The sequence below is a fragment of the Protopterus annectens genome, chromosome 12.part0 (genome assembly GCF_019279795.1).
Source record: "Protopterus annectens isolate FY-2018-M chromosome 12.part0, PAN1.0, whole genome shotgun sequence".
Classification (NCBI taxonomy): Eukaryota; Metazoa; Chordata; order Ceratodontiformes; family Protopteridae; genus Protopterus; species Protopterus annectens.
In genome coordinates, this window is record NC_056746.1 from 522,331,928 (window position 1) to 522,356,584 (window position 24,657).

The 24,657-nt window shown below is 35.3% G+C and overlaps 1 protein-coding gene across 1 annotated transcript in view; it reads right to left on the reverse strand.

Moving 5' to 3' along the window:
- Positions 1 to 24,657, reverse strand: part of TOM1L2 (target of myb1 like 2 membrane trafficking protein) — a 927,227-nt gene that overhangs the window by 371,985 nt on the left and 530,585 nt on the right. Inside the window, exon 8 of the mRNA XM_044088936.1 lies at positions 23,364 to 23,484. Within this exon, the coding sequence (XP_043944871.1) occupies positions 23,364 to 23,484 (121 nt within the window). The remainder of the gene's footprint in view (positions 1 to 23,363; positions 23,485 to 24,657) is intronic.

Below are 24,657 nucleotides of genomic sequence, written 5' to 3' on the forward strand. Positions count from 1 at the left end.
GATGCAGGCACAAACAATTTGGCCCTTACTTAATAAATTTACATGCTGAATATTGCACTCAAAGTCACTATAGTTGCAACATTTGAAGTCCCCAGCATAATATTGAAAATTTCAACTACTGTGCCTTAGATATAAGGAGGAAAACCCACTTCAACAGTACCGTGTAAATCATTTACTCCCAAAGACACCAATTGAAAAGTCCATATTCACCTCTGCTCCCAGTTCCTGTTGTACTGATAACTCCCCTGCCGATAATTCCCTTGGTAAAAGTTCCTGTTGTTGGAAAAAGTATTGCTGCCTCTGTTCCTCTGGTTTTCTAATCATTTGGACCTCAGAGGCCCATTCGCTTGGTTCCCGTCTAAAGGGACTTCCGTTTCACTGGTTACCCGGTTATCTTGATTCAAAGGACTCTCCCATTGATGCACATCATCCGAAGCCTCTTTTCTATTGGTGGTGGGTGGTTTTGGATATGCTTCCCTTGCGCGTATGCTACGCGGTCTCTCAAACTTTCTTTTTATTATTACTTATTCTCTCTATATTCCCATTGACTTTCTTGATGATGGTCAAATAGTCATTCTGGTGATTGGGGAATAACAAATCATTGTGAATAACATTGTCCAACTTTTCGGACTCAATAATCAAGTTATCAATTTCTTTTTGATTGATTACACTCAGAGCTCACAACCATGCCGATCGAAGAGCTGTAAAAGCTCTTTGTGAAATGGGGAACCAGATTTCGCCCAGTTAGGAAATTTCCAGGTTCAAAGCCCCTTCGGGATTCTCTTAACCTTAATGCATTCACGCAAATAGGTGTTATCAAGTTGCAACCTCTTGCAATGAAAAATCAATTGTTCTAGGGAACAAATGGAGCTAAGCATCTGCGGCTCCACATTGTATTCCAGTTCATCAACTGAAACTGTCCCCAAAAGCCATTGTTTAACATTGTTTGGAGGTCCACCCACACCATCCATAAATTCAGTTCTTGAAAGATTACCTGAATGCCACGGTCCCCCCAGCTCTCAATGATAATATTTTTATAACCAGTGTGCTTAAATTAAAATCTTATATTGTTTAAAACTACTTCTCCATTTGTAGTATATATGGGTGTTTGTTTATGCAATATTATTTGAATGCTGGGTATTTAATATTGAATATTGTATGTTGCTTAAAAATACTGTGTGGTTTTTAATTAAGGAAATAATTTATTGGTTATGTAATTAAGGGTGGGTATATATATATATATTTATATATATATTTATATATATATATATATATATATATATATATATATATATATATATATATATATATATATATATGTGGTGCTGTTCAGTATTTAAATGATTCTGATGAAGTTTTTCCAAAAGCACTTAATCCTTGGAGCTGTGTGCTATTAAATTTTATTCAACCTTCTTCCTTCGTTGTTTGGTTTACTATCCTGGTTGAACTGCTGCATACATCTGGACTCTGGTGAACTCTTGGACAACCACCTTATTTAGTTTCCATTTGAAAGGGTCTGAAATAGTCATTCTGGTGATTGGGGAATAACAAATCATTGTGAATAACATTGTCCAACTTTTCGGACTCAATAATCAAGTTATCAATTTCTTTTTGATTGATTACACTCAGAGCTCACAACCATGCCGATCGAAGAGCTGTAAAAGCTCTTTGTGAAATGGGGAACCAGATTTCGCCCAGTTAGGAAATTTCCAGGTTCAAAGCCCCTTCGGGATTCTCTTAACCTTAATGCATTCACGCAAATAGGTGTTATCAAGTTGCAACCTCTTGCAATGAAAAATCAATTGTTCTAGGGAACAAATGGAGCTAAGCATCTGCGGCTCCACATTGTATTCCAGTTCATCAACTGAAACTGTCCCCAAAAGCCATTGTTTAACATTGTTTGGAGGTCCACCCACACCATCCATAAATTCAGTTCTTGAAAGATTACCTGAATGCCACGGTCCCCCCAGCTCTCAATGATAATATTTTTATAACCAGTGTGCTTAAATTAAAATCTTATATTGTTTAAAACTACTTCTCCATTTGTAGTATATATGGGTGTTTGTTTATGCAATATTATTTGAATGCTGGGTATTTAATATTGAATATTGTATGTTGCTTAAAAATACTGTGTGGTTTTTAATTAAGGGAAATAATTTATTGGTTATGTAATTAAGGGTGGGTATATATATATATATTTATATATATATTTATATATATATTTATATATATATATATATATATATATATATATATATATATATATATATATTTATATATATGTGGTGCTGTTCAGTGTTTAAATGATTCTGATGAAGTTTTTTCAAAAGCACTTAATCCTTGGAGCTGTGTGCTATTAAATTTTATTCAACCTTCTTCCTTCGTTGTTTGGTTTACTATCCTGGTTGAACTGCTGCATACATCTGGACTCTGGTGAACTCTTGGACAACCACCTTATTTAGTTTCCATTTGAAAGGGTCTGAAATAGTCATTCTGGTGATTGGGGAATAACAAATCATTGTGAATAACATTGTCCAACTTTTCGGACTCAATAATCAAGTTATCAATTTCTTTTTGATTGATTACACTCAGAGCTCACAACCATGCCGATCGAAGAGCTGTAAAAGCTCTTTGTGAAATGGGGAACCAGATTTCGCCCAGTTAGGAAATTTCCAGGTTCAAAGCCCCTTCGGGATTCTCTTAACCTTAATGCATTCACGCAAATAGGTGTTATCAAGTTGCAACCTCTTGCAATGAAAAATCAATTGTTCTAGGGAACAAATGGAGCTAAGCATCTGCGGCTCCACATTGTATTCCAGTTCATCAACTGAAACTGTCCCCAAAAGCCATTGTTTAACATTGTTTGGAGGTCCACCCACACCATCCATAAATTCAGTTCTTGAAAGATTACCTGAATGCCACGGTCCCCCCAGCTCTCAATGATAATATTTTTATAACCAGTGTGCTTAAATTAAAATCTTATATTGTTTAAAACTACTTCTCCATTTGTAGTATATATGGGTGTTTGTTTATGCAATATTATTTGAATGCTGGGTATTTAATATTGAATATTGTATGTTGCTTAAAAATACTGTGTGGTTTTTAATTAAGGGAAATAATTTATTGGTTATGTAATTAAGGGTGGGTATATATATATATATTTATATATATATTTATATATATATATTTATATATATATATATATATATATATATATATATATATATATTTATATATATGTGGTGCTGTTCAGTGTTTAAATGATTCTGATGAAGTTTTTTCAAAAGCACTTAATCCTTGGAGCTGTGTGCTATTAAATTTTATTCAACCTTCTTCCTTCGTTGTTTGGTTTACTATCCTGGTTGAACTGCTGCATACATCTGGACTCTGGTGAACTCTTGGACAACCACCTTATTTAGTTTCCATTTGAAAGGGTCTGACACTGACCTACTCAGCTTGTCTGCCACATAATTTTGCTCTGACAAAATATAGTATGCATATAGAGTGAGATTGTGCTGTGAAACTATATCCTAAGCTAACATGGCTAGTCTGCAATGGGGGTAAGACCTGGTTCCCAACTGTTTGTTGATGTACCATGTGACTATGGTATTGTTTATAACAACCTGAAGAGGTCCAGGTGACCAAAAGTGATTCAGAGGGTTGAGTGCCTTGATCGGCGCAAGCAGCTCATTAATGTTTGTGTGTTTGTATCAATCCTTAGTGTCCGAAACACCATAAGCTCATCCAGTGTTCAGGCCTGAATGCCATCTAAAAACACTGCCTCAAACTCGGGATGAAATACACAATCTCTAAAAAGTTCAAAAGCAAACTTAAAAACCTTGAAATTTCAAACAATCTGATAATTCCATAATCTAGGAATTACTTGGGTAATATAATTATGTCTCAAGGACATTCTACTATTGTATCAACAAAACTGATATCACATCTACATTTACACACATTTGATTGTGAAAAACTCTAGAGGTAGTTATAGCCTCCCCCCTTATATTTACAGTGTAAGGAAAGAAAGATTCACTCAGCATTTTTCTATATATATATATATATATATATATATATATATTTTTTCTATATCTATATATATCTATCTATATATATATATATATATATATATATATATATATATATATATATATATACACATATACATACACACACATCTTTATCTATATATATATATACATATATCTATACATATATATATATATATATATATATATATTTTATTGAGAGAAGTCCTTTTTGTAAATTTCCATTGAACAGATTCAATCAATTTAAGTAAACTCATATAAGGACAAAATATGTTCTATTCAAGAAAATATCTAATATATAAAACATATAAATGTTCTAGAAAATCTCTAAAATAATAATTTCTCAAGGATAGTGATTTAAACATAAAAACCATTAAAAAACAGCATGCATTTTAATCTTATGTGAAAGAAAAATGTGAATAAAAAATCCAAAGTTTTACCTCTATCAAAGCATGTACTTTATCATTGTTTAATGTTAATGTATGTGTTGATGATGGTTTGTGAAATTACATAACTTCATACTTAGTACTAAAATTTAAATTAACTATTAGTCCATGATGAAAACGGAGTTAGAAATTTATTTATACGTGAAGTTCCATCACAGTCCAAAATATGGGCTAGTAGATAAAACTGAATTAAATAAGATAGGCCCCAAAAGACAGCCCTATGGTATACTTGAAAAAAAAAGGAAGATAGCGAGACAGATGTACATTTATCATAACTCAATGGGCCAATGAGTGCAACCATTAAGCCATTGGATAATTCAATCAAGTACTGATTATAGTGTCAATTTTTAAGGATTTTAATAGAAACATGAGAAACTGTGTTGAAAGCTTTAGCCAAGTTGAAAAAATAACTCCAGTGGATAGTTTTTATCTAATGCTAGGGTTACAGGATCATAAAATTCCACAAGATTGGCGAACGTAGATGTACGTTTTGTGAAACCATGTTGTTATATGTCATAACTGTCTGAATGATTAATGTCAATAAATAATGTTAAGAGCATTTGCAACGTCTACAAAGAACCAAAGTTAAACTAATTCATCTTAAGCTGGTCAAGTCCAATTTATCCATTACCTTGTAAACAGCAGAGACTACTAATTTTTTTCAAGCTAAAGGCACAACAATTATGTAATAGGTTAATGATAGAATATAGCAGTTATTAAATTATCTCTTAATTTGTATAACAGCATAGCTGGAATATCGTCCGGTCCCACAGCAGACTTACTTGATTTCTATAAATAAGTTGAGAGTTTTAGTGCTTACAATTGTACAGACAACATTAGATATGGGCAGCATCTATAGAGTAGTCATGCAACTGTAAGCTATTTAAGAATAATTTGTTGAACTCATTAGATATGTTCTTAAAATGCCAAACAGAATTATTAAATCATCTCAATAGAAGGATATGGATTTTTCTTGAATTTGTGATAGCCTTTTCTCTCTCTTATGGAGTTTACTTAATATTCAGCATCCCACAAATCGAGTAACTTATTACATTTGTAAGTCTTAGGATGAAAAGCGACCTGTACAGATTTAGTACTAAACTTTTCAAACCAATCCTGTAGTCCAATATTCTCACCTATGGAGTTAAAATTTAATTTATGAAATTTATACTTTCTAATAACTCTAGGTTGACCGTTTACATTTATGGAACTATCCAAAGAGACAACATAGTGATCATAATTTCCTCAAAGTTGGCCCTACAGTATTACTATGTAATGACATTTGATTACTGGGGAAAGTTCAACTGGGTAGGATCCCATTTTCAGATGAGGCCTAGGTAGAAAGGCCCTAAAGTACAAAACCCTTTAAAAAGCAATAATTTTACAGTCTTCAAATTTAATACAAAAAAAATAGAGTTTAATTATACCAGATTAAACATAATATGAAAACATTGGTTAAGAACAGATACAAGTTATATAAAAATGATTTAATATTTAGACAAATTTTAGCCAGTTTATAGAGACATTAAAGGTAAGTTAGCATAATACAAACAGGAATTGCAATATGAAGTGACAGAAAAGGAGTCTTATGGTATACTTAGAGAGAAAGTCAGGGAAATGAAACTGGTAGAAGTAAGGAAATGAATGAAGGGAGAGCAGGAAGTAAGACTAGGTAGGTACTTGTTAACATTTAGGTATATGGTTATTTTGGTGTTGATCAACAGAAAACATCTGGCTAGGATGCCTTTCAGAATGGTTTTAAAGGATGGGAGGGAGGAAATTGACCTGCTGGATACAGGTAAGGAGTTCCAAGCCTTAGTAGCAATGGTATGAGTACTGATAATAAATCTATCAAATCGGTTGTGCTTTAACAGGGATTTTTGGTCACTGTAATTTATTAACCAACTGGGAACACAGTTGTATAGCATGTTTAGTGCTTCACAAGCAAATAGATGCGAGATATATTTATAGGTGGCAAGAAGCTGTATACATGTTAGTTGATGGGGGTAGTTCTAATGAATTTAGGCTTTTTAGTGTTATACAGTGGTGAGTTCTGAAAGGGATATTTGTTGCAATTTAGCAACTTCATTAGAACATTGTTCAAGGTTTGATTTTTTTTAAGCCTGAAGGTTAGTAAGGATGGGAGTACCATACAGAAGGGTGGGAAGGAGATAAGTAGTGGTAAGTGTAGTTTTAGTTGCACTGGTGAGAAATCTTTGGCTCTGTAAAGCATCCTTAATTTCTGAAGAACTTTTCTTATGCAATTGTGTATAGGCAGTTGAATTTAGGATTACCTTCTACTATCATCCCTAATACTTTGCTATAAGGAGTGACTTCAATGGCTGTATTATCAAGAGACAGGATGCTGAACTTCGCTTTCTCATGAGAGATGGATTTGGGGAACAAAATTAGTAGTTTAGAAACTTGTTCGATATAATTAGTTACCACAAGATCAATACGTGATTCCTAGTGGAAGAATATACCAACTGAAGCACATTAAATTTAACATTCAAAAATTAAACCTCTAAATTCAAAGAATAATTTTTCTAGCTAATATGTGGGTAATATCTCCTATAAGAATACATTTGATAAACATGATTTAATAAATCTTATGAATTCATTATGAATATGTAATGGAAGAGTTCCCATACAGGCAAATTAGTTTCAATGTGCTTGGACCAACATCTGAATATAGATCCAATATTATGATTTCAAATTCAGTATTAAATGTGAGCAGTCTGAATGATGAACCATTTTAAAAGCATCAATACACTACCACCATTTATTAGTGGGCTCAAACATTCTAATTTTGTAAATACAGGAAAACCTAAGTCAGATGAATCCCACTCTAACAAAAATATCAAACTTCTCCTGTTGTGTCATGAGCAGTATAGCTAAACATTTCTTCCCCACATTCCCTGCATTTTAATACAACTTCAAATGATGATCAAGTCTATAGCTTTTAAAAAGCTGCGACAAGAACTGTCTAAAAATTCCTTAAATTAAAACTAATTTACTACAACAAAACTTGATCTATAATAAATTACTTGACAATTTATCACTTGAAAACATATGATAATCACAGATAAATTCTTCCTAATATGATTTAGAGACACATAAGTAGTAAATAAAAGTCTCAACCAGCTATTAAATAAGTATTGGTGTGGACAGTCATTCAGTTTGGGACTGGGAATAATTTCTCCCACCAATTTTACATTATGAGTTTCGAGCAACTCCACTATATCTAATAATTATTTTCATATGCCCCAAAGGTCAGTTGTAAATAGTTAGTCCCACAATGTACAAAATGGTTGAGTAAGATAATTTTCCTTTTAACAGCTTTAGCAATAATTCATGCAAGTAAGATTATTGTAATATCTGAAGACTAAAGGGTCAGGTCTTTTTAGTTGACTCCTTAATCCTTTACACATGGTCTGTTTAAATATTTCTTCATTCAGTCTCAATTTCTACATGGTTTCCAAATACAACCTTTCTGGTTTGATCAAAATCATTATCTACAGATATTAAATGTCGTCCACCTAATGCTCATATATTTTGTGTATTCTCTATAGTACTGACATACTCATTAATGTTTAACACCTTTATTGAATTATCATTTAAGTCAGAGGCAAACTTTTATATAAAAGAAAACAAAATGGACATGTCCTTTGTTACAAACATTATACATCACATCTTACATAATTGTCAATCTAAAATTACATAAACCAATCAATTCCTGGCTTCCCTTAAACCTCCTTCCTCCTCCAAAACATTGTTCTGTATGTATTATTCCAAAAATGTACATTTTTTCTATGTAATTTGCTCCTAACCTTTTCTAACAATCTCACTTCCATTTCTTTTTATCTCTGTTACAACAGTCAATATTCCAAACTCAGTTGGTTTAGACTTTGATTTCCATTTTTAGTAATTAGTTTTTTGGCAGCCACCAGAATTAAACTTACAGGGCCTTATTATATCTAGAAAATTCAGATCCTGCTTCTCAGCTCAAAAAAGCATTTCCGTGTTTTCACCCATTTGCTCACCCAATACTTCTGACAAGAGTATTCTGTAGGGAATAAGTCGGCAAACTCAGACTCCCAAAACATACGTTCCCAGTTAACTCTTTCTTCCCCATCACACCTCCATCTATCATCTACCCGTGGGGAAATTCTTTGGAGTCTGATTGGGTTATAAAAATTCATATGCAAACACTTCTGAACAAAAATCCTATATTTTCTACACTTTGATGCATATTTGGGAGAAATGCATATGCCTTCCCACGGTTTCCTTGTGAACTGCTTATCCAATCTCTTCCCAATCTTTTCTAACCTGTTCTGATTGATTCCTAATAGTTATCGTGTAATATTTTACATGCCCTACTAATTATACCTTTAACAGAAGCTACAGTACTAGATTCAAATAAAAACTACCAGAGCAGGTATTTCACTTAGGATTCCCTTATCCCTTCTCTTTGCCTGTACTCAATATCAATCCATGACAGGGGAGGCAGTCTCTAGCTTACAAACTAAATGTTTTCTTGGCCTCTTTCCATTCTGTTACCTTCCCCCTCTAGTTACTTGCTCCCAATACTTTGGTCCTTTTGTTAGTTTTCTCCAGTAAATTCCAGCCCCCGCTTGTCTATTCTCTGTACCCTACCTGTACTCACCCTTATCAGCAAAACCTCCTTTCTCCATGATTGTGTTGGTTTACTTCTTGGAATGCTTTATTTTATTAATATAACATTCAGTATGGCTGCTGTTCTTCTCCTTAAGGATTTTTTTTTTTTTTTTTTTTAACAAGAAGAATCTTTGCTGAATTATCACTTATGACATAGGGTATTCATGCAGTTATATAAATGTAAACAAACCATACTGACATTGTTAAAAACATTATACATCTCATATAAATTTCTATATGATAAACATTGTCAATTGAACATTACCTAGCTCACTCAATTCCTGCTTTCCATTAAACCTAATTCTTCAACCAAAACATTATTTTATAAGTACTGTTCACACAATTCTCAGTTTTTCTTTGTGATTTGCTCCTACCTTTTTCTAAAGATCCAACTTCCAGTTTTATCTTGGCTACTATTTTCACTACTTTTAATATAGTTGGTTAGACTTTGGTTTACATTTCCTAGTAATGGCTTTTTTAGCAGTCACCAGAATTAAACTCACCAAGGCCTTATGTCTAGGCAATTCAGATCCTGTATCACAGCTGAAAAAGAAAATTTCCTTATTTACAGCAACTGGTTCACCTAGTATTCCTAACAGAGTAGTCTGTGGGAATTTTAAGTCTGCCAACTCATTACACTCCCAAAAATATGTTCCCAGTTACCTCTTTCTTCATCACTCCTCTTACATTTGCCATCTACCTGAGGAAAAATTCTTTGGAGACTGCTTAGGGTATAAAGATGGCCATTTAAACACTTCAAAGCAAAAATCCTACATCTTCTAGACTTGCCATACATATATCCTCTCGTTGTTTCTTTGTGAACTGCTTATCAAGTCTGTCATACCATTCCTTTGTAACCTCCTACGATTGATGCTTATAGCTATCATACATTATTGTATATGCTCTACTAATTACCCCTTTAACAACAGCTTTTGTTCCACATTCAACTAAACTCTACCAGTGCTGGTCTTTCACTTAGGATCCACCTATTTCTTTCTCTTTGCCTATACTCTGATATCAATCCTTGATAAGGAAGGTAGTCTCTAGCCTGCAGTCCAAATGTGTTCTCGGCTTCTTCCCACTCTACTACCTTTACCTCTCAAATTTTTGCTCCCTCTAAATTTTTGCTCCCAATGCCTTAGTTCCTTTGCCAGTTTTCTCCAGTAAATTCCAGCCCTTCCTTGCCTATTCTCCGTACCTCTTAACTGCAACCATCCCTATAGACAGAATCTCCTTTTTCTATTCCTGTGTTGGATGAGTTCTTAAAATACTTTCTGCTACTTTATGAATACAATATGCTGTGTGGCTGCTGTTATTCTTAAGGATTTTCTCGAAAATCCCACTATCTCCTTATTTCATGAATTCCCTGTTTAATCATCATCCCTTTCCACTATGCATTATAGCTTTCTGCTTCCATTATATACACTAGCCTTAACTGTGTAACTCTACAATATCCCTTCAAATCAGATAACCCTAAGCAACCTTGTTCTACTGGAAGGATCAACCTATGCCACTTGACCATTGTCCTCTTCCACTCTCAAGATAATATCCTTCAACTCTTAGTGTTCATAACTTCTCCTCTGATTAATAAAAATATGCCTGCTATCCATAGCCATAAACAAAAACTTCCAGTTTCTTATTTTTTGTATTTGCTTTTTAGTCTCTTCCCACATATCCTAAGCTTTCACAACAGAATCCTTTTTAATCCATTCTTCCAAGTACTTCATTTTGTGCCTCCATAAATATGGGTACTGTTGAGTGTTGAACCAATTCATGTGTAGGTACATAATTTATAGCTATAGCCTTTGTTTTATCTTCACTAATTTTATATCCCAATGAGACATGAAATGGTCTCAAAATGTTTCATAAAACTGAGATGAGCTTTTCTGGTTTTATCAGGAACAAAAAGCTGGCAAATTAAGTCAACTTTTGTTGATAATCACACCAACCATATCTCTGAATTTCTGAGTCCCTTATTTTCTTTGTCAGTGGCTCCAAATATAATACAAAGGGGAGAGAGGACATGCCTGCCTGGTTCCTCTGTTCATACACAACATATCAGAGAGGAACACTCCCATTTTAAATTTTGCCTTGATCCCTCATATATCCCCCTATTACTGAATAAGGGAATGCAAATACTTCCATTGCCCAACTCAAAATCCTAGCTTCCTTTGTTAAATGCTTTTGTTGCATCAAGACCCACCAGGAACAGTGGTATTTGCTTAATTTCTGCTTCCCTCTAGATCATCAGTTATATTTATGTTGTCAAATGTTTGTCTCTCCTAAACAAAATGAAACTGATCCATATCTATCAATTCTGGCAACTCATTTGCCATTCCTTTAGTTATTTTATCACTATATTATAAACTATTTAGCTATTTTTGACAAATGCTTATGCCAAATTCAGAAAGCAACTTAAAAAGGACTTCTTTATCCAAGCCAAACGCTCCTGCTTCAACACAGGACATATACAACCTACTTTCAGAGTCTCCTCTCCTCTGTCAAGATTCATTGAAGATTGATCCAGTTTAGAAACCAATGTAATATATAGTACATTAAACTCTGCCAGATTGTACACTGCACTATGCTTGTTCACTGGAATGCATAACATTTTTTCTATGTAATTAGTCTTAACTACTCTGTTATTGCTTACATTTCTGTACTTTTGTTTGTAAAATACTTTGCAGTTCATCCAGGTTGAATATGAAATTGGTCAATAGTATATCAGTGTACCACCTTGGTAAACAGGGAAATAAAATAAATGATAATGGTTTAAAATTGAAATGGGCCTGTGTGAAGGTGGGTCTGACAGGTCTTTACTGTCTTTAGGTATTACAGTCACCACAGCTTTCTTCCAGGATGTCGGTGCTTCGCAGTCTTCTAAAACACTGTTAAACAAAACCTTTCAAATCATTACCATTTTCTTCCCTCATAGCTTTCAAACTTCCAGAGGAATACCATCTATTCCTGTAGGCTTTCCTGACCATTAATGTGTCACCACTTTTACCTCATTTTCTCCAGTCTTAAATGTTAATTGCTCAGACTCATCTATCTCTATCCTTTGCATACTTAAGTCTTCTATAAATATTTCAATTTGTGATCTTGATTTCAACATCTGTCTTATTTACACAGATTTTCATAACACTTCCAAAAGATCTCCCAATACTTCTACAGAATCACTGGTTATTTTTCCTGTTTAGGCTGCCTAAGTTTGGCGACAACCCTTTCTACTTGTGTCGCCTAAGTCAAGCTAAAGGTTTTCTGGAGTTATCAAAAAACTGCTCAACAGAAATCTTTGTAAACTCATGCATATTCCAGATATTCCCTTATTTAAACTATAGCACTCTGCAGTTGCAGACTTCCTGTTCAAGATTCCCCTTATTCTGCAATACTTTAACCTTTGTCAGCCCCTCTAGATAATTTTGCTTCTTCCTAACCATATCTCTTCATTTATTTCGACCCAATTTTTAAACTCCACTTTTATTTTATAACATGCTCATTAGTATTAAGTATTACAATTTCAGGGTATAAAACTGGCAGGGGGATGTGTGTTAATTAACTTAACCCAATGCTAACCAATTAGTGCATATCAGATCAGACATGATCAATGTCAGTTATGTCAGCAGAAGGGCAGGATGTAAAAGCTGTGTCTTTATTCGGACTATTATTTGAAGTGACGACTGAGCATTCAACGTGTGCATTACTACCAAAATCAGTTTGAGAAGAGGTATCGGACAATTTACAAGGTACTAAACAGTGAAGAGACATCCTCATTGTAATATAGAAAGGACTACAAGTAGTTGCTTTTTAGAAACTGAAAGTTACTTATGTTAGTAATAAGAAAAATACATTACTTTTCTTCCTTTTAACTAGGTTGTTGTACTTCGTACATTCTACTGACCAGATCTTAGTATTGCATAAAGTGTCCTTCCTGAGTTTAGTCTGTGCACATGAGTTTTTAGACTCAAGGTCCAACAGTTTTAAAGCTGCAGTCTGCTGCCATCACATCAGGGCAAACAAGGCTACTTGTCATGAATTTCCCCTACAGGAGGGTCAGCAGAGTTAACAGGTGGATGTTACTAAACTGTTGGATAAAATACTTTGAGTATTAATTCTAAAGTTGTTCTTAGAAAACTGTACTAGATCCTCCTTTCAACTGGAAACAAAACTAGATATAGTGTTCAAAATAGCCAGTTCACTTGGTAGAGGACATTTTACTTTCTACAATAACTATCAATTCATTGACTTATACAGTTTATACAAAATTCCATTCCTTGAACATGGTCATTAGTTTTTAAACCTCCACAACCATTACACTTAAATATGAATTTGTGTTTAATTACACTATGCACAACAACTTGGATGTGTCTATAATTATAATAAATAGTAAAGTTATAGATCACCTTAGTCCTAACTTCCAAAAATCAAAAAACATGCAGAGATGATTCCACATTGACATGTACATACACTGCTCAACCTGCAGCTGCTCGTTAAGCATTGCTAAAATACCTGCTTATGTAGCAGCAAAAGTGTAAAGGTTCCCAAAAGCAACAGACAGAAATAAAATGTGTTACCAACATCTTTAAAAATCTAAGTATAAATTTATTTTTTCCTGTGGAAGGAAAACCTTTTAAACTGAGGTGTATAGCAACCACCCCAGGAAAACAAGCATGTGTGAAAATCCAAAAAGATTTCTGAATGCTTCTTGGAATCCCAGCTTGTATAAGGGATCCCTCACACAAGTGAGATATTCCTGACACTTTGAAAATGACTCTGCAAAGATAAGCAAGTTGTGTAAATATAGAAAATTATGGATACCCTGCAGCCTGCAATGAGCCTGCGATAAGCTATAACTGGAGCTAGACATTTTGTGAACACTCTTGCTGCAGTGGATAGTAAGACACATGACCGATAATGTGATTTGGAGACATAAAACCTTAAGATCAATGTCTGAAGCCAGGATGACCCAAATGTGATAAGGATCTTTTAAATCTAGTGTTACCAGGAAACTTAAATGAGGAAGAAGGTGTAAATAGGTTGTATACAGACACCATTTTAACTTGTGCACTATCACAAACTGTTTTAGGAAGGAGTGTTTATTTACCAGAATTTTGTTGAGACTATTTTGTTTCTTGATAAAATTGGATGAGGGGTTACAGAATCCCTTAGTAACTTTTGAAAAAGAGGGATGAAAATCTTAAGAGATTCCCTGCAGCAGCTCACCCCTCTCACACTTTGTTCCCTGTGTTGCAGTGATTATCAATCTCTATCCAGAGACAATTTAAAATTACATTTTTGGGACACCATCTGAGAGGTTCTGAGACTGTAGCTAGGTAAATCTTCTCACAACAGTATCAGCAACTATAGCCCTGAATCAAGTATCAGGGTCATATACACTTTAAACAAGGAGTTCTGACCTGTTAAATGGTAGACATTAAACCAATAAAAGCATATTTTTCTTGCAAGAAGAAACTGCAGACAAAACATTCCTCATGCTTTCAAATTAGTCAATATAAACTAACATACGAGCATGACTATTCAAATTTCTAAAAATCAAAGTTGCAGAAAGACACACTTTTTCCCATACTTCTCAATTTTCCCATCCTTGTCAGAAAGTGTAGGATTGGAATTAACTAAAAATTTCACAGCAGTAGGATTACCTAAAGCTACAACTGGTCAAATTTGTGATTAGTGTATATAAATGTTAATACTGAGGAACTATTTACAATCTACCTGCCTTTTTAGGGGCAGCAGACTGACAGTGAAGAAAATTTTTCCAGAAATCACCTTAGGACTGAAACTAAATTAGACCCTGTGCCAAACTAGTAAACTTCTCCTGTCTATATCAACTTGAGGGGAGTAGATACACGTTTAGATTTCCATTTCGATTTAACAGGAAAAATAGGGCCAACAGTATTAATGGCAGCAGCAGTTTTACACACACAAAACATTCAGACAAAATAGTTAAGTCTTCTCTGTTCCCTCTCCCAAGACCGACAAGAGTGGCTTTCCCTTGCCCAATGAGGAGGAGACCCCAGCAACTGTAGATGACATGGCTAACACCGGGCCCATAGTAGCTGGAAGTGCTACACCAAAGGAATCCATAGTTGCCCGAGGAACCAGCTTTGACCACAGCAGAATCATCCACCTGCAGCTGAGGCAAAGTACTAGCCTGCTGTGGTGACTAGGACTGTTTGCTCAACTTTTTTTGGCTAGAACTGACAGTGTGTCTGGTAGTTTGTTCCACTGTCAGGCCAAAAATGGTTCCCCTTTCTCAGGGAAAATATGCAAAAATTTAAAGTTGTTAAAAGTCATTTTTTCCCCACAAAAACACAGAAAAATAATTTAATACACTTTGCCAGTCCCCAAAAGTAAAATAAACAGAATTTATCCACAGAAATGCATGTTTTTCAACTACTTTAAACAATTTTTAGGCAGGAAAAAAAAGTGTACTTCCATTTAAAACTACAGTACGTCTTATAACAATACATTAAAACACAAACTTCTAGTTAAGATAACTTTCTTAAACAGGAAAGTTCATTTAAACAAATTTTTATGTGGCAGATTTTTTTCTCTAAAGGGAACTTATCTGCTGAGCAAAGGAACAGTACAAGCCAACTATCAATCCTCAAAAGCCTGCAGAGGAACGCTTTGGTGGCAGGAAAACTTGAAGGGCTGTGTTTTTAGGCAACACAGCTCCAACCGCCTAATGGTTTGGGTGCATGGAAGGTGGCTGGTTGTTACTATCCTTTGCAGGATATAACCCATATAGTTAATGCTACTGCAGCAGTGATCAACATGATTAACTTCTTACTCAGGTTAACCTCAGAGCAAACTGGAGTTCCCAACTCTCAAGACTATCCTCAAAACAATTAGCACTTCATTGATATAATGCATTACACTTATATGCCTAACTCTGTAAAGGAATCATTAGTGAAGAGCGCACACTTGTAAATTTTTATATTTCTGGCATCCAAAGTTCATTCCACCCATCAGACAAATCTCAAAATAAGTGAGAGCTCCTCACCACCACCCTTTGTTCAACTGCACACATTAAGCCATCATTTAATATCACTCCGCAAACATTATGAAACTGCAGGAAATGCACTAAATTGTTTGCTTTTAAAATAACATGCAACAGTAACATCTAAATACATACGGTCTTTCCTTATTTTACACAGTTTTGCCATAACATGCTTCATGCTCTCCCTCTCTGTTATTTGCACTAAGCCACCAAGTCTATGCTTGGTATAGATCAAACATGTTCAACTTATTTAGGGCAGAACATTATTCTTGGTTTTTCGATCCCCCTTCGTCAAGACCTGGACTGTCTAGTGACTTCCAGTCCCTTTTGGTAATATTGATTTATAGCCCTTGGTGCTTCCTGGGACTCAAGAAGTTTTACGCCCACTAGGAAAACATACTTGAGCATAACTGTATAAAATATCCAGAATTAACAATCTCAGTTGGTATTCCCTCATAGATTTCAAAAACTTGTGTTGTTTTTCTGCCTAGTATAGATTAGAGAGTGCAGTCATTATCAAAATACACTGGCTTATTGCCATTCTTACAATTTTTCCCAGGGTGCCAAGATAAAGAATTTACCCTTTTGTCATACAGGTTTCAAATGTTAGCAAAATGTGTCTCAGTTTATTTACTCTTTCTGTTGTACTTCAAGTGAAAGTACCATGAGCTTGCTCTGTTTTGATCTGCTCAGCATGCACACCCATCCAAACTTCTAATGTATCCTCAACAAGGCCCACACAATCTTGCCCTTATTTCTTTTCAGGAGTTCCTATAACGCACATTTTCCACAGAGCTCTCTGTTCATAATCTACCTGCTTTTCCTTCAATGTTTCCAATTCAATTAAACCACTTCCTTTTGCAACTTCTCAAAAGCAACCAGATGTGGATTCATAGCATCTACTACAGAGCTGCAGCTAAACAAGTTGGCTGCTGGACAGTCCCTAGTTTGGCTACTCTCCCTGGCAACCAGAGCTGAAGACAAACAAGCTGTCCACGCAGAAAATTTGCTTTTACTTTTATATATGACATTTCTTTTGCAGTCCGAGAAACCATATTTCAGAAACTGTAGCAAAAATACACAAAATCTTTGTTACAATTACAACCGCAACACTGCAATCAAATCATTTAAGTAACTATGACAGAGACAGCACCACACTAGCTACAGCTTTGATCTACCACCTCTGCACTGCTCAATCGCTTTACTGATATCACTTTAAATCTTCTATCCAGGGTATAACCGTGATCACTTTCCAGTGCAAATCCTCTGGCTGGCCCTTTTTTTTTACTCTCCATTTTGTCTATCTTCATTTTCAACAATTTCTACATCCCTGGACTGCTTTCTTGATTTATTTTTTGCTTTTTACCTGATCTAGTCAAACATGCGTCAACCTGTCTTCAAACTACCTGTACAAAGTCCTTTCCACTTTAGTACTTTAAAGTAAAAGTTATTCAGAATTACAAAAACAATCACAGAATACATCTTACTGCTACACTATCATTGAAGTCCCCCAAATGCACTTCTTGAATATCATTTGATGTGTAAAGGCTTGGTTTAATAACACTCTGGTATTTAACTATCAAGCAGAGTATGACTGCCACTGACCATCTATATCAAAGTCATTAACTGATCTGGTAGTGGTTTATAGAAAACAAAAATTAGTTACTTTATATTAGATTTGGAACTCATAAGAATTCTGCAGCTAACTGTCTAATACAAACTTCTCAACTTGCAGCTACATGAGGAACAACTGTTACACATTTTGTTATCCTTTCGTCTCCATACAGGACAGGGTCAATTCCTGTGTTCAGTAAAAGAATGATAAAGGCTGAAAAGGAGTTCTCCAAGGATGCCCTGAGGGCTCTTCTATTTCTTCTGTATGCTGAAGAAAATGCACATCCCATATAACTAAATGCTCTGTTCACACGGTTTTGAACTAGCTAATAGCAGTATCATATCGATGAAAAGTAGACAGCTTGTGGATTACTTATGCACACCTAAAAATAACCCTAGCACCACTCAGTTTTCCAACATGTAGTCAGTAACAGTTAACACTGCAATACTAACTGAAAAGTTATTTCTAGCTGTGTTGGGAGAGCTAAGGATGCTATCAGATTTGCAGAAGTTAGTTATCTGTGGCCATGGACTTACGAATGAGGACTGTGAATAATCTGAAGTTACTGGGTCTAAATTATGACTATTCCCCAGGGAGAGAAAGAGAAATGGATGTGCAATCTCCAACCGAAATGGAACAAGGTTTCAAGAACGTTGCTAGTCAACAGAAATGTTAGAGAGACTGCTACAGAGCAGAAGCCACTTACAAGCATTTCAAAGGCAGACTACTGAGCCACATCAGTTAAAAAGTTTCCTTACTGTGCTTCCTTCATCTGGAAAGAGGTGGACATATAATGGGTACTTACTGTGGCCCAGCAGTTCTGTGAAATGTGACATTAGGTACTGCTTTTTCAAAATAGTTTCTGACTAACTCTGTAGTACTGTTGATTCTGGCGTCAACAGGACAGGCTGGAGTACATGGTTGCAGAATTAATCAAGCTTCACTGCCAGAATATTTTGGCCTAAAGTAGTCATCTTCCCTATCATGGTAACTTTTTTGTGCCACTTTTCAAACCTTTTTGAATGTACACCTGAGTTATCAATGTCAGGTGGTGGCCAGAGTTTAATTTTAGACATACCTGGCCAAAGCTTTACTCCTTCTGTCACATGCATTTTCAGATGTTCTAGCATACTGCTGTGTGACCACAGTAGTAGAAAGCAGGACTTGACCCAGTACTGATTTTAAGACAAGTAAGGAAAGCAAGAACAAAGGACATCAATAACTGAAGGGCAGACTATGGCGAGATAAACAGCGTAATCAATGACAGGTTCTTAATATATTCCAATTCTGTACAAATGAAGCTTAGCTAGTCATTGTTGATCATCAACATAGGAGGGATGAATGTGAGATACGTTTTTCTGATATACGGGACTACATTAAAAAGGGCTAACGCTCTTTAATAGACCCCTTAAAAATCGAAAGCACTAAATCCCAAAAACACGGAACAACGATTTTTTTCCCCAGGGGAAAAAATTCACTGGGGCATTTTCGGGACTTTGCCATTTCTTCCACTGCGGTGTGATCTCGGAGTTGTTATATTGAAGTACGGTGACTAGTGCTGCGGTACTGCTGTTTCTGATGTCAACAGGACAGGCTGGAGTACATGGTTGCAGAATTCATCAAGCTTCACTGCCAGAATATTTTGCCCTAAAGTAGTCATCTCCCCTACCTTTATTTTGTATTTGAAATTTTTTTTTGCGCAGAGCAGCAATTTTTTTCCCCTAGGAATGTGATTGGGATTTAGTGCCTGATTTTAATGGGTCGATTAAAGAGCACTCGCTCTTTTAATCGTTCAAAGTTATAATATAGACCCTGATATACAATGGTCTGAAATATAAACATTTAATAATCATGTTGAAAGAAACCCATTCGTGTGAAGACTATCAGCCAGTCCAGATATAGCAGTCACTCCTCACCATCTCTTTCAAGAATTGTTTTCAAACTCCTTGATAGCTTAAAAATATGCAGGGCACTACCAACCTCTGTGAAGTTGTACTTTCTAAGGTACACCCTAAGCAACCCACTTACAGCTCTGAACTTTGTTAGTATCACAGCTTTCCTTTTCAATTCTCTCTCTATCAATCTACCCCTAAAATAACATGGTATATCAAAATCAATTTTCCTTCGTTAAAAGTTTACACACTCAGCCATGTCTCTTTTCAACGGGTCTATATCATGAAATAAACATCTTAAAATGTCGACTCTCATTTGTTCGACACGGAAATGTCGAACTCCAACTTTCCCAAACGGCCAAATCACCAATTTCTTTCCAATGGAAAGTAATCTGTTGGCCGTTCTGTTACACCTGCCCGTTCCCTGACTGTAGTGCGGTCTCGGAGCTAGAATATTTAGTTAGGGGTGGTGTGGGGAGCAAAGCCCCCCACTTAAATATGTTTGGTTTTGTGTGGTGTTTGGCCAACAGATTTCTTTCCGTTGGAAAGAAATCTGTGATTTGGCCGTTTAGGAAAGTTGTGGTTTGACATTTTCGTGTCGAACTGAGATTCGACATTTTAAGATGTCGATCTCATGATATAGACCCTTTTCAACCCCTAGTCCATCCATTCCATTCATAATTTTGTTACTGAAACACTGCATCTTTTTTACCCTCTGTATGACCCCCAAAACTACTCACAGTATTCCAATACAGATTTACTGAGGTCCTATCCAGTACGATAATCTCAGCAGCCATGGAATACAAATTAACGCTATGCAACTGTATACTGCTGGCCTTATATATTTACACTATGCCACAAGGCAGATTCAGGATGATTAACCTCATAAAAAATGTCAGTCTCCTATGTCCTGCTTTGCATCGCCCCACTAATGTATGTTTTGGTGGGAACCCCATCCAAAATGCTTGTAGCTTCATTTATCACAGTAAATACCAGATTCTACACCCTCAGTGCAAACAGTAAGCTGCTGGAAATCTTTCCAGAGACCAGTGTGCTACTCTGCTTATAATTACTACATAAACTGCTGCAATTTTAGCATGTGAGCGGCCTTTACTACTCAAACCTGACAATACCCAACAAATATACCTAAAGTAGACTGGCCTAGCGTTGAGCTCTGCAGTGCAATGACATTTTTCTAATCAGACTAGAGACCATCTTACTGTGGTAGAACAATTATACCATCCAAACCCCCCCCCCCAAAATAAATAAATAAATAAAATGTTAACTATATTATTTAAAAGCTGCAGTATCGAGAGTTACCGATGTACACAATGATTCAGTTATTTTTCAAAATCAGTGAGAGGACAATGGAAGAAAATTAACTGAAAAAAAACTAACAGCTGAAGTGTAATGCTAAACTGAGTAAATTTCATAAAATTTCAGAAAATGCTTTCTGGTGGTTAGAATATTTCACATCAGGGAAACATACCTAGATATAATTTCAACAGGTAACTCAATGAACATATGCTGAATTCTACACTTATGTACTTTTGCTAGTGTGCAACTGGCAATTTTGTTGGGTAATGAAATGCATCTGTTTAAAGATGCTTGTAGTTTCCACTAATACAACTAAATCAAGCACTCCAACATTTTTTAAAGACTAAAGACACAGATGATTCATGACAGTGCCCCTTCCATAATGGGCTCTTGGTTTGGTACAGTTTATCCACTAATGAGAATTCAACAGATCTTTCTCTTCCTAAACTGAGGATTAAGTGTTCAGCCTCTGGCAACAGCCAAGGAATGGGCAAGCTTGACAAAATGTCATGTGAGGCAGTCAAAGCACTCTGAAGAAAGTGTGATCAGACTCTGTGTGTGATATGGTCTGGTAGTGTAGGAAGAATAAAGTTCATAATCACTGCTAGACTGCTCCCTCTATGCCATTTTTATTTCGCTTCACTAGTGTTTTTATTCAACAGCAACTGTTTGCTCCTTTGAGTAAACTTTAAAGACATGAACTAAGCATGCTACGCTCACTACTGATAACATGTTCTTACTATAGTACAGTTCAATGACAGGTTCTTACTATACTACAGTCCCACAATGACAGGTTCTTAGAAACAATAAAAAAAACAATACAAATAAACACCCCCCAAAAAAATCAAAGGTATTGGCCCCCAATGCCGCAATAAAGGCTCCAGAATAAAAAAATAATTCGACCACCACTTAACGTAACACAATTTAATTTCACACTTTTGTCTTCTGACTTCTTCAGAATACAAATTACAAAACACCAGCACCAATTTATATAATCACATCAATTACATTATACTTTATTCAATAAACTACAAAAATTAAAGACACATACTCCATAAACAATCAAAGCTTTCATGTTGCTATACTTTATGTACTTTTAACCTTTTATCCTTTAAAAACATTTTATATTAATAGTTTCATTCAACCCTGTTTTTTATGTGCTTCTAATTTTATCTGCCATAATGTTTCCTTTTGTTCCAAGTAATTTTTAGAATCAGCCCTCAAATCCATAGTGCCAAGTTGTAAAATAGAAAATACATTTTTTTTTATATATCCAAAGACCCTTTATAACATTGAAACATTGGCCCCATACTTTTAAAGTTCCTGGACATTGCACTTGTAAAACAAGGTGGGTGGTTTACATCACTTTGTGCAGTGGATAAGATGCATTCTATGTGGGGATGACCACACTCACTTTGCAAGAAAGTATTAGGGATCATGTATATAACATGAAGACATAGGATATAAAAAGTGTCTTATTTAAACATACACTAGAATGTAAAATATAATTTTCTATTTTGGAACTTGGCACTATGGATTTGGGGGGGGGGTGATTTTAAAAATTACTTGGAGCAAAAGGAAACATTATGGCAGATAAAATTAGAAGCAGATAAGAAAACAGGGTTGAATGAAACTATTAATATAAAATGTTTTTTAAAGGAATGTAATAAATATAATTATTTTCTATTTTGGAACTTGGCACTATGGATTTGGGGGGGTGATTTTAAAAATTACTTTGAACAAAAGGAAACATTATGGCAGATAAAATTAGAAGCAGATAAGAAAATGGGGTTGAATGAAACTATTAATATAAAATGTTTTTTAAAGGACAGAAGGTTAAAAGTACATAAAGTACAACAAAATGAAAGCTTTATTGATAGTTTATGGAGTAGGTGTCTAATTTTTTAGTTTATTGAATAACTGAAGTATAATATAATTGATACAATTGTTGTGATTATATAAATTGATGCTGGTGTTTTGTAATTTGTATTCTGAAGAATACACAAGATGTAAGTGTGAAATTAAATTGTGTTACGTTAAGTGGTGGTCAAAGCATTTTTTTTATTCTGGAGCCTTGTGTGTGGTTTAATGACAGGTTCTTTACTAATAGTACAGTCCTACAATGACAGGCTCTTAATATAGTACAGTTCTACAATGTATCCCCTGTGTTCTGCTAAACACGCACCATGACAAAGGGTGGCATACAAAGTGCTGACTGGGGAAGACAATTAAAGTTCAAAACTTATTCAAACACTGTGGCTAATGCAAAAAAAAGGCTACACCATTAGGAGGTTAAATATAAAGCCTGACGACATATGTCTGCACTGCACAGTTGTTACTTACCAAGACCTGCTAGCTGTGATGAAAGAGATGATGTTGTAGTGTTACCAACCATTGGGCTTACGACAGCAGGAGATCCTGGTCCTAAATCTATTAAATTATCTTCTGTTACATCATTCAGAACCTACAACAATTATAGTTACAGAGTTAAAATCAGTCTACAAATGCCTGCAAATTCACTACCAAGATTAAAAAACAAAATGATTTACACTCTTCTGCTTCCAAACCAAGCAGTCTAATCAGTAAAGTGGAGCACACATTAACCATCCCACAGAGTAGCTATTAGAAATTCTGACTACCCAGCTCTGATGGCTGCTCTGTGGGGCCTTTAGGATTTGATTCTTTAGTTGCAGATGCAGTTTCCACTTTAATAACATTCCGATGTCTCCTGGATTACTGTAAGGGTCTATTGTCCTATTCCAGATGCAATGACAACATGAATTTTCACAGAAGCTACTCCAATTGGCATCTAGGAGGCATGCGTGTCTGAACAAGCATTTGTAAGAACACATGCAAACCTGGACTTTTAAGCTACAGATGACAGCCAAAACCCAATTTAACCAACCTTATACATCAGCATGACAGAATTAGCGATGGAAGATAATGCAGTTAAGTGTACAAAATGTTAAGTTATTTAAAAGGCAGACAGACAGTCCAATATGCTATCAACCTCAACAGAGACCTCGACAGTACCAACAGCATCAATCGGTCAGTAGTTCCCATCACATTTGCATACCAAACTGGATGCAAGTAATACATAAACAGTATGGAGTTAATGCCAAAGCAACATAGCTGAACAGACCTTGGTGAGAAGCAAATGACTGCTCTTTAGAAAATATTACCCAGGAAACAATTTACCAAACATTTAAAAGGAACTACATTACTCAAGAAATTAGCAGCTACTAACAACTTAAGATGAATTTTATGTGATTCACAATCACTGTTGGGCATTAAATTTATGTGTCAATGTGACTAGCACCTACTTAAGCTTGGTGTACCTACAAGCAAGAATGAGCACAGTGTGCCTCCTGTCATCTTTTAACGTAAAAGTAACATTGACTCAGAATAATTTACAAAATGATTGCACCTTGCTATTTCAGCTCCACATGAAAATAAACTTGGGTTTAAGCAAAAAATTAAGTTTCAACTTCCAATGAATATATTTATGCCTTCAGTCACAGTTGTACTATCAGTAGCATAAAAGGTACCACACACTTGCCTTTGGGGCAAAAGGCTCTGGGTTTTATTCCCACAGCAGCTACTTGGAATACTTTTTCAATACTGACACTGCATGGCA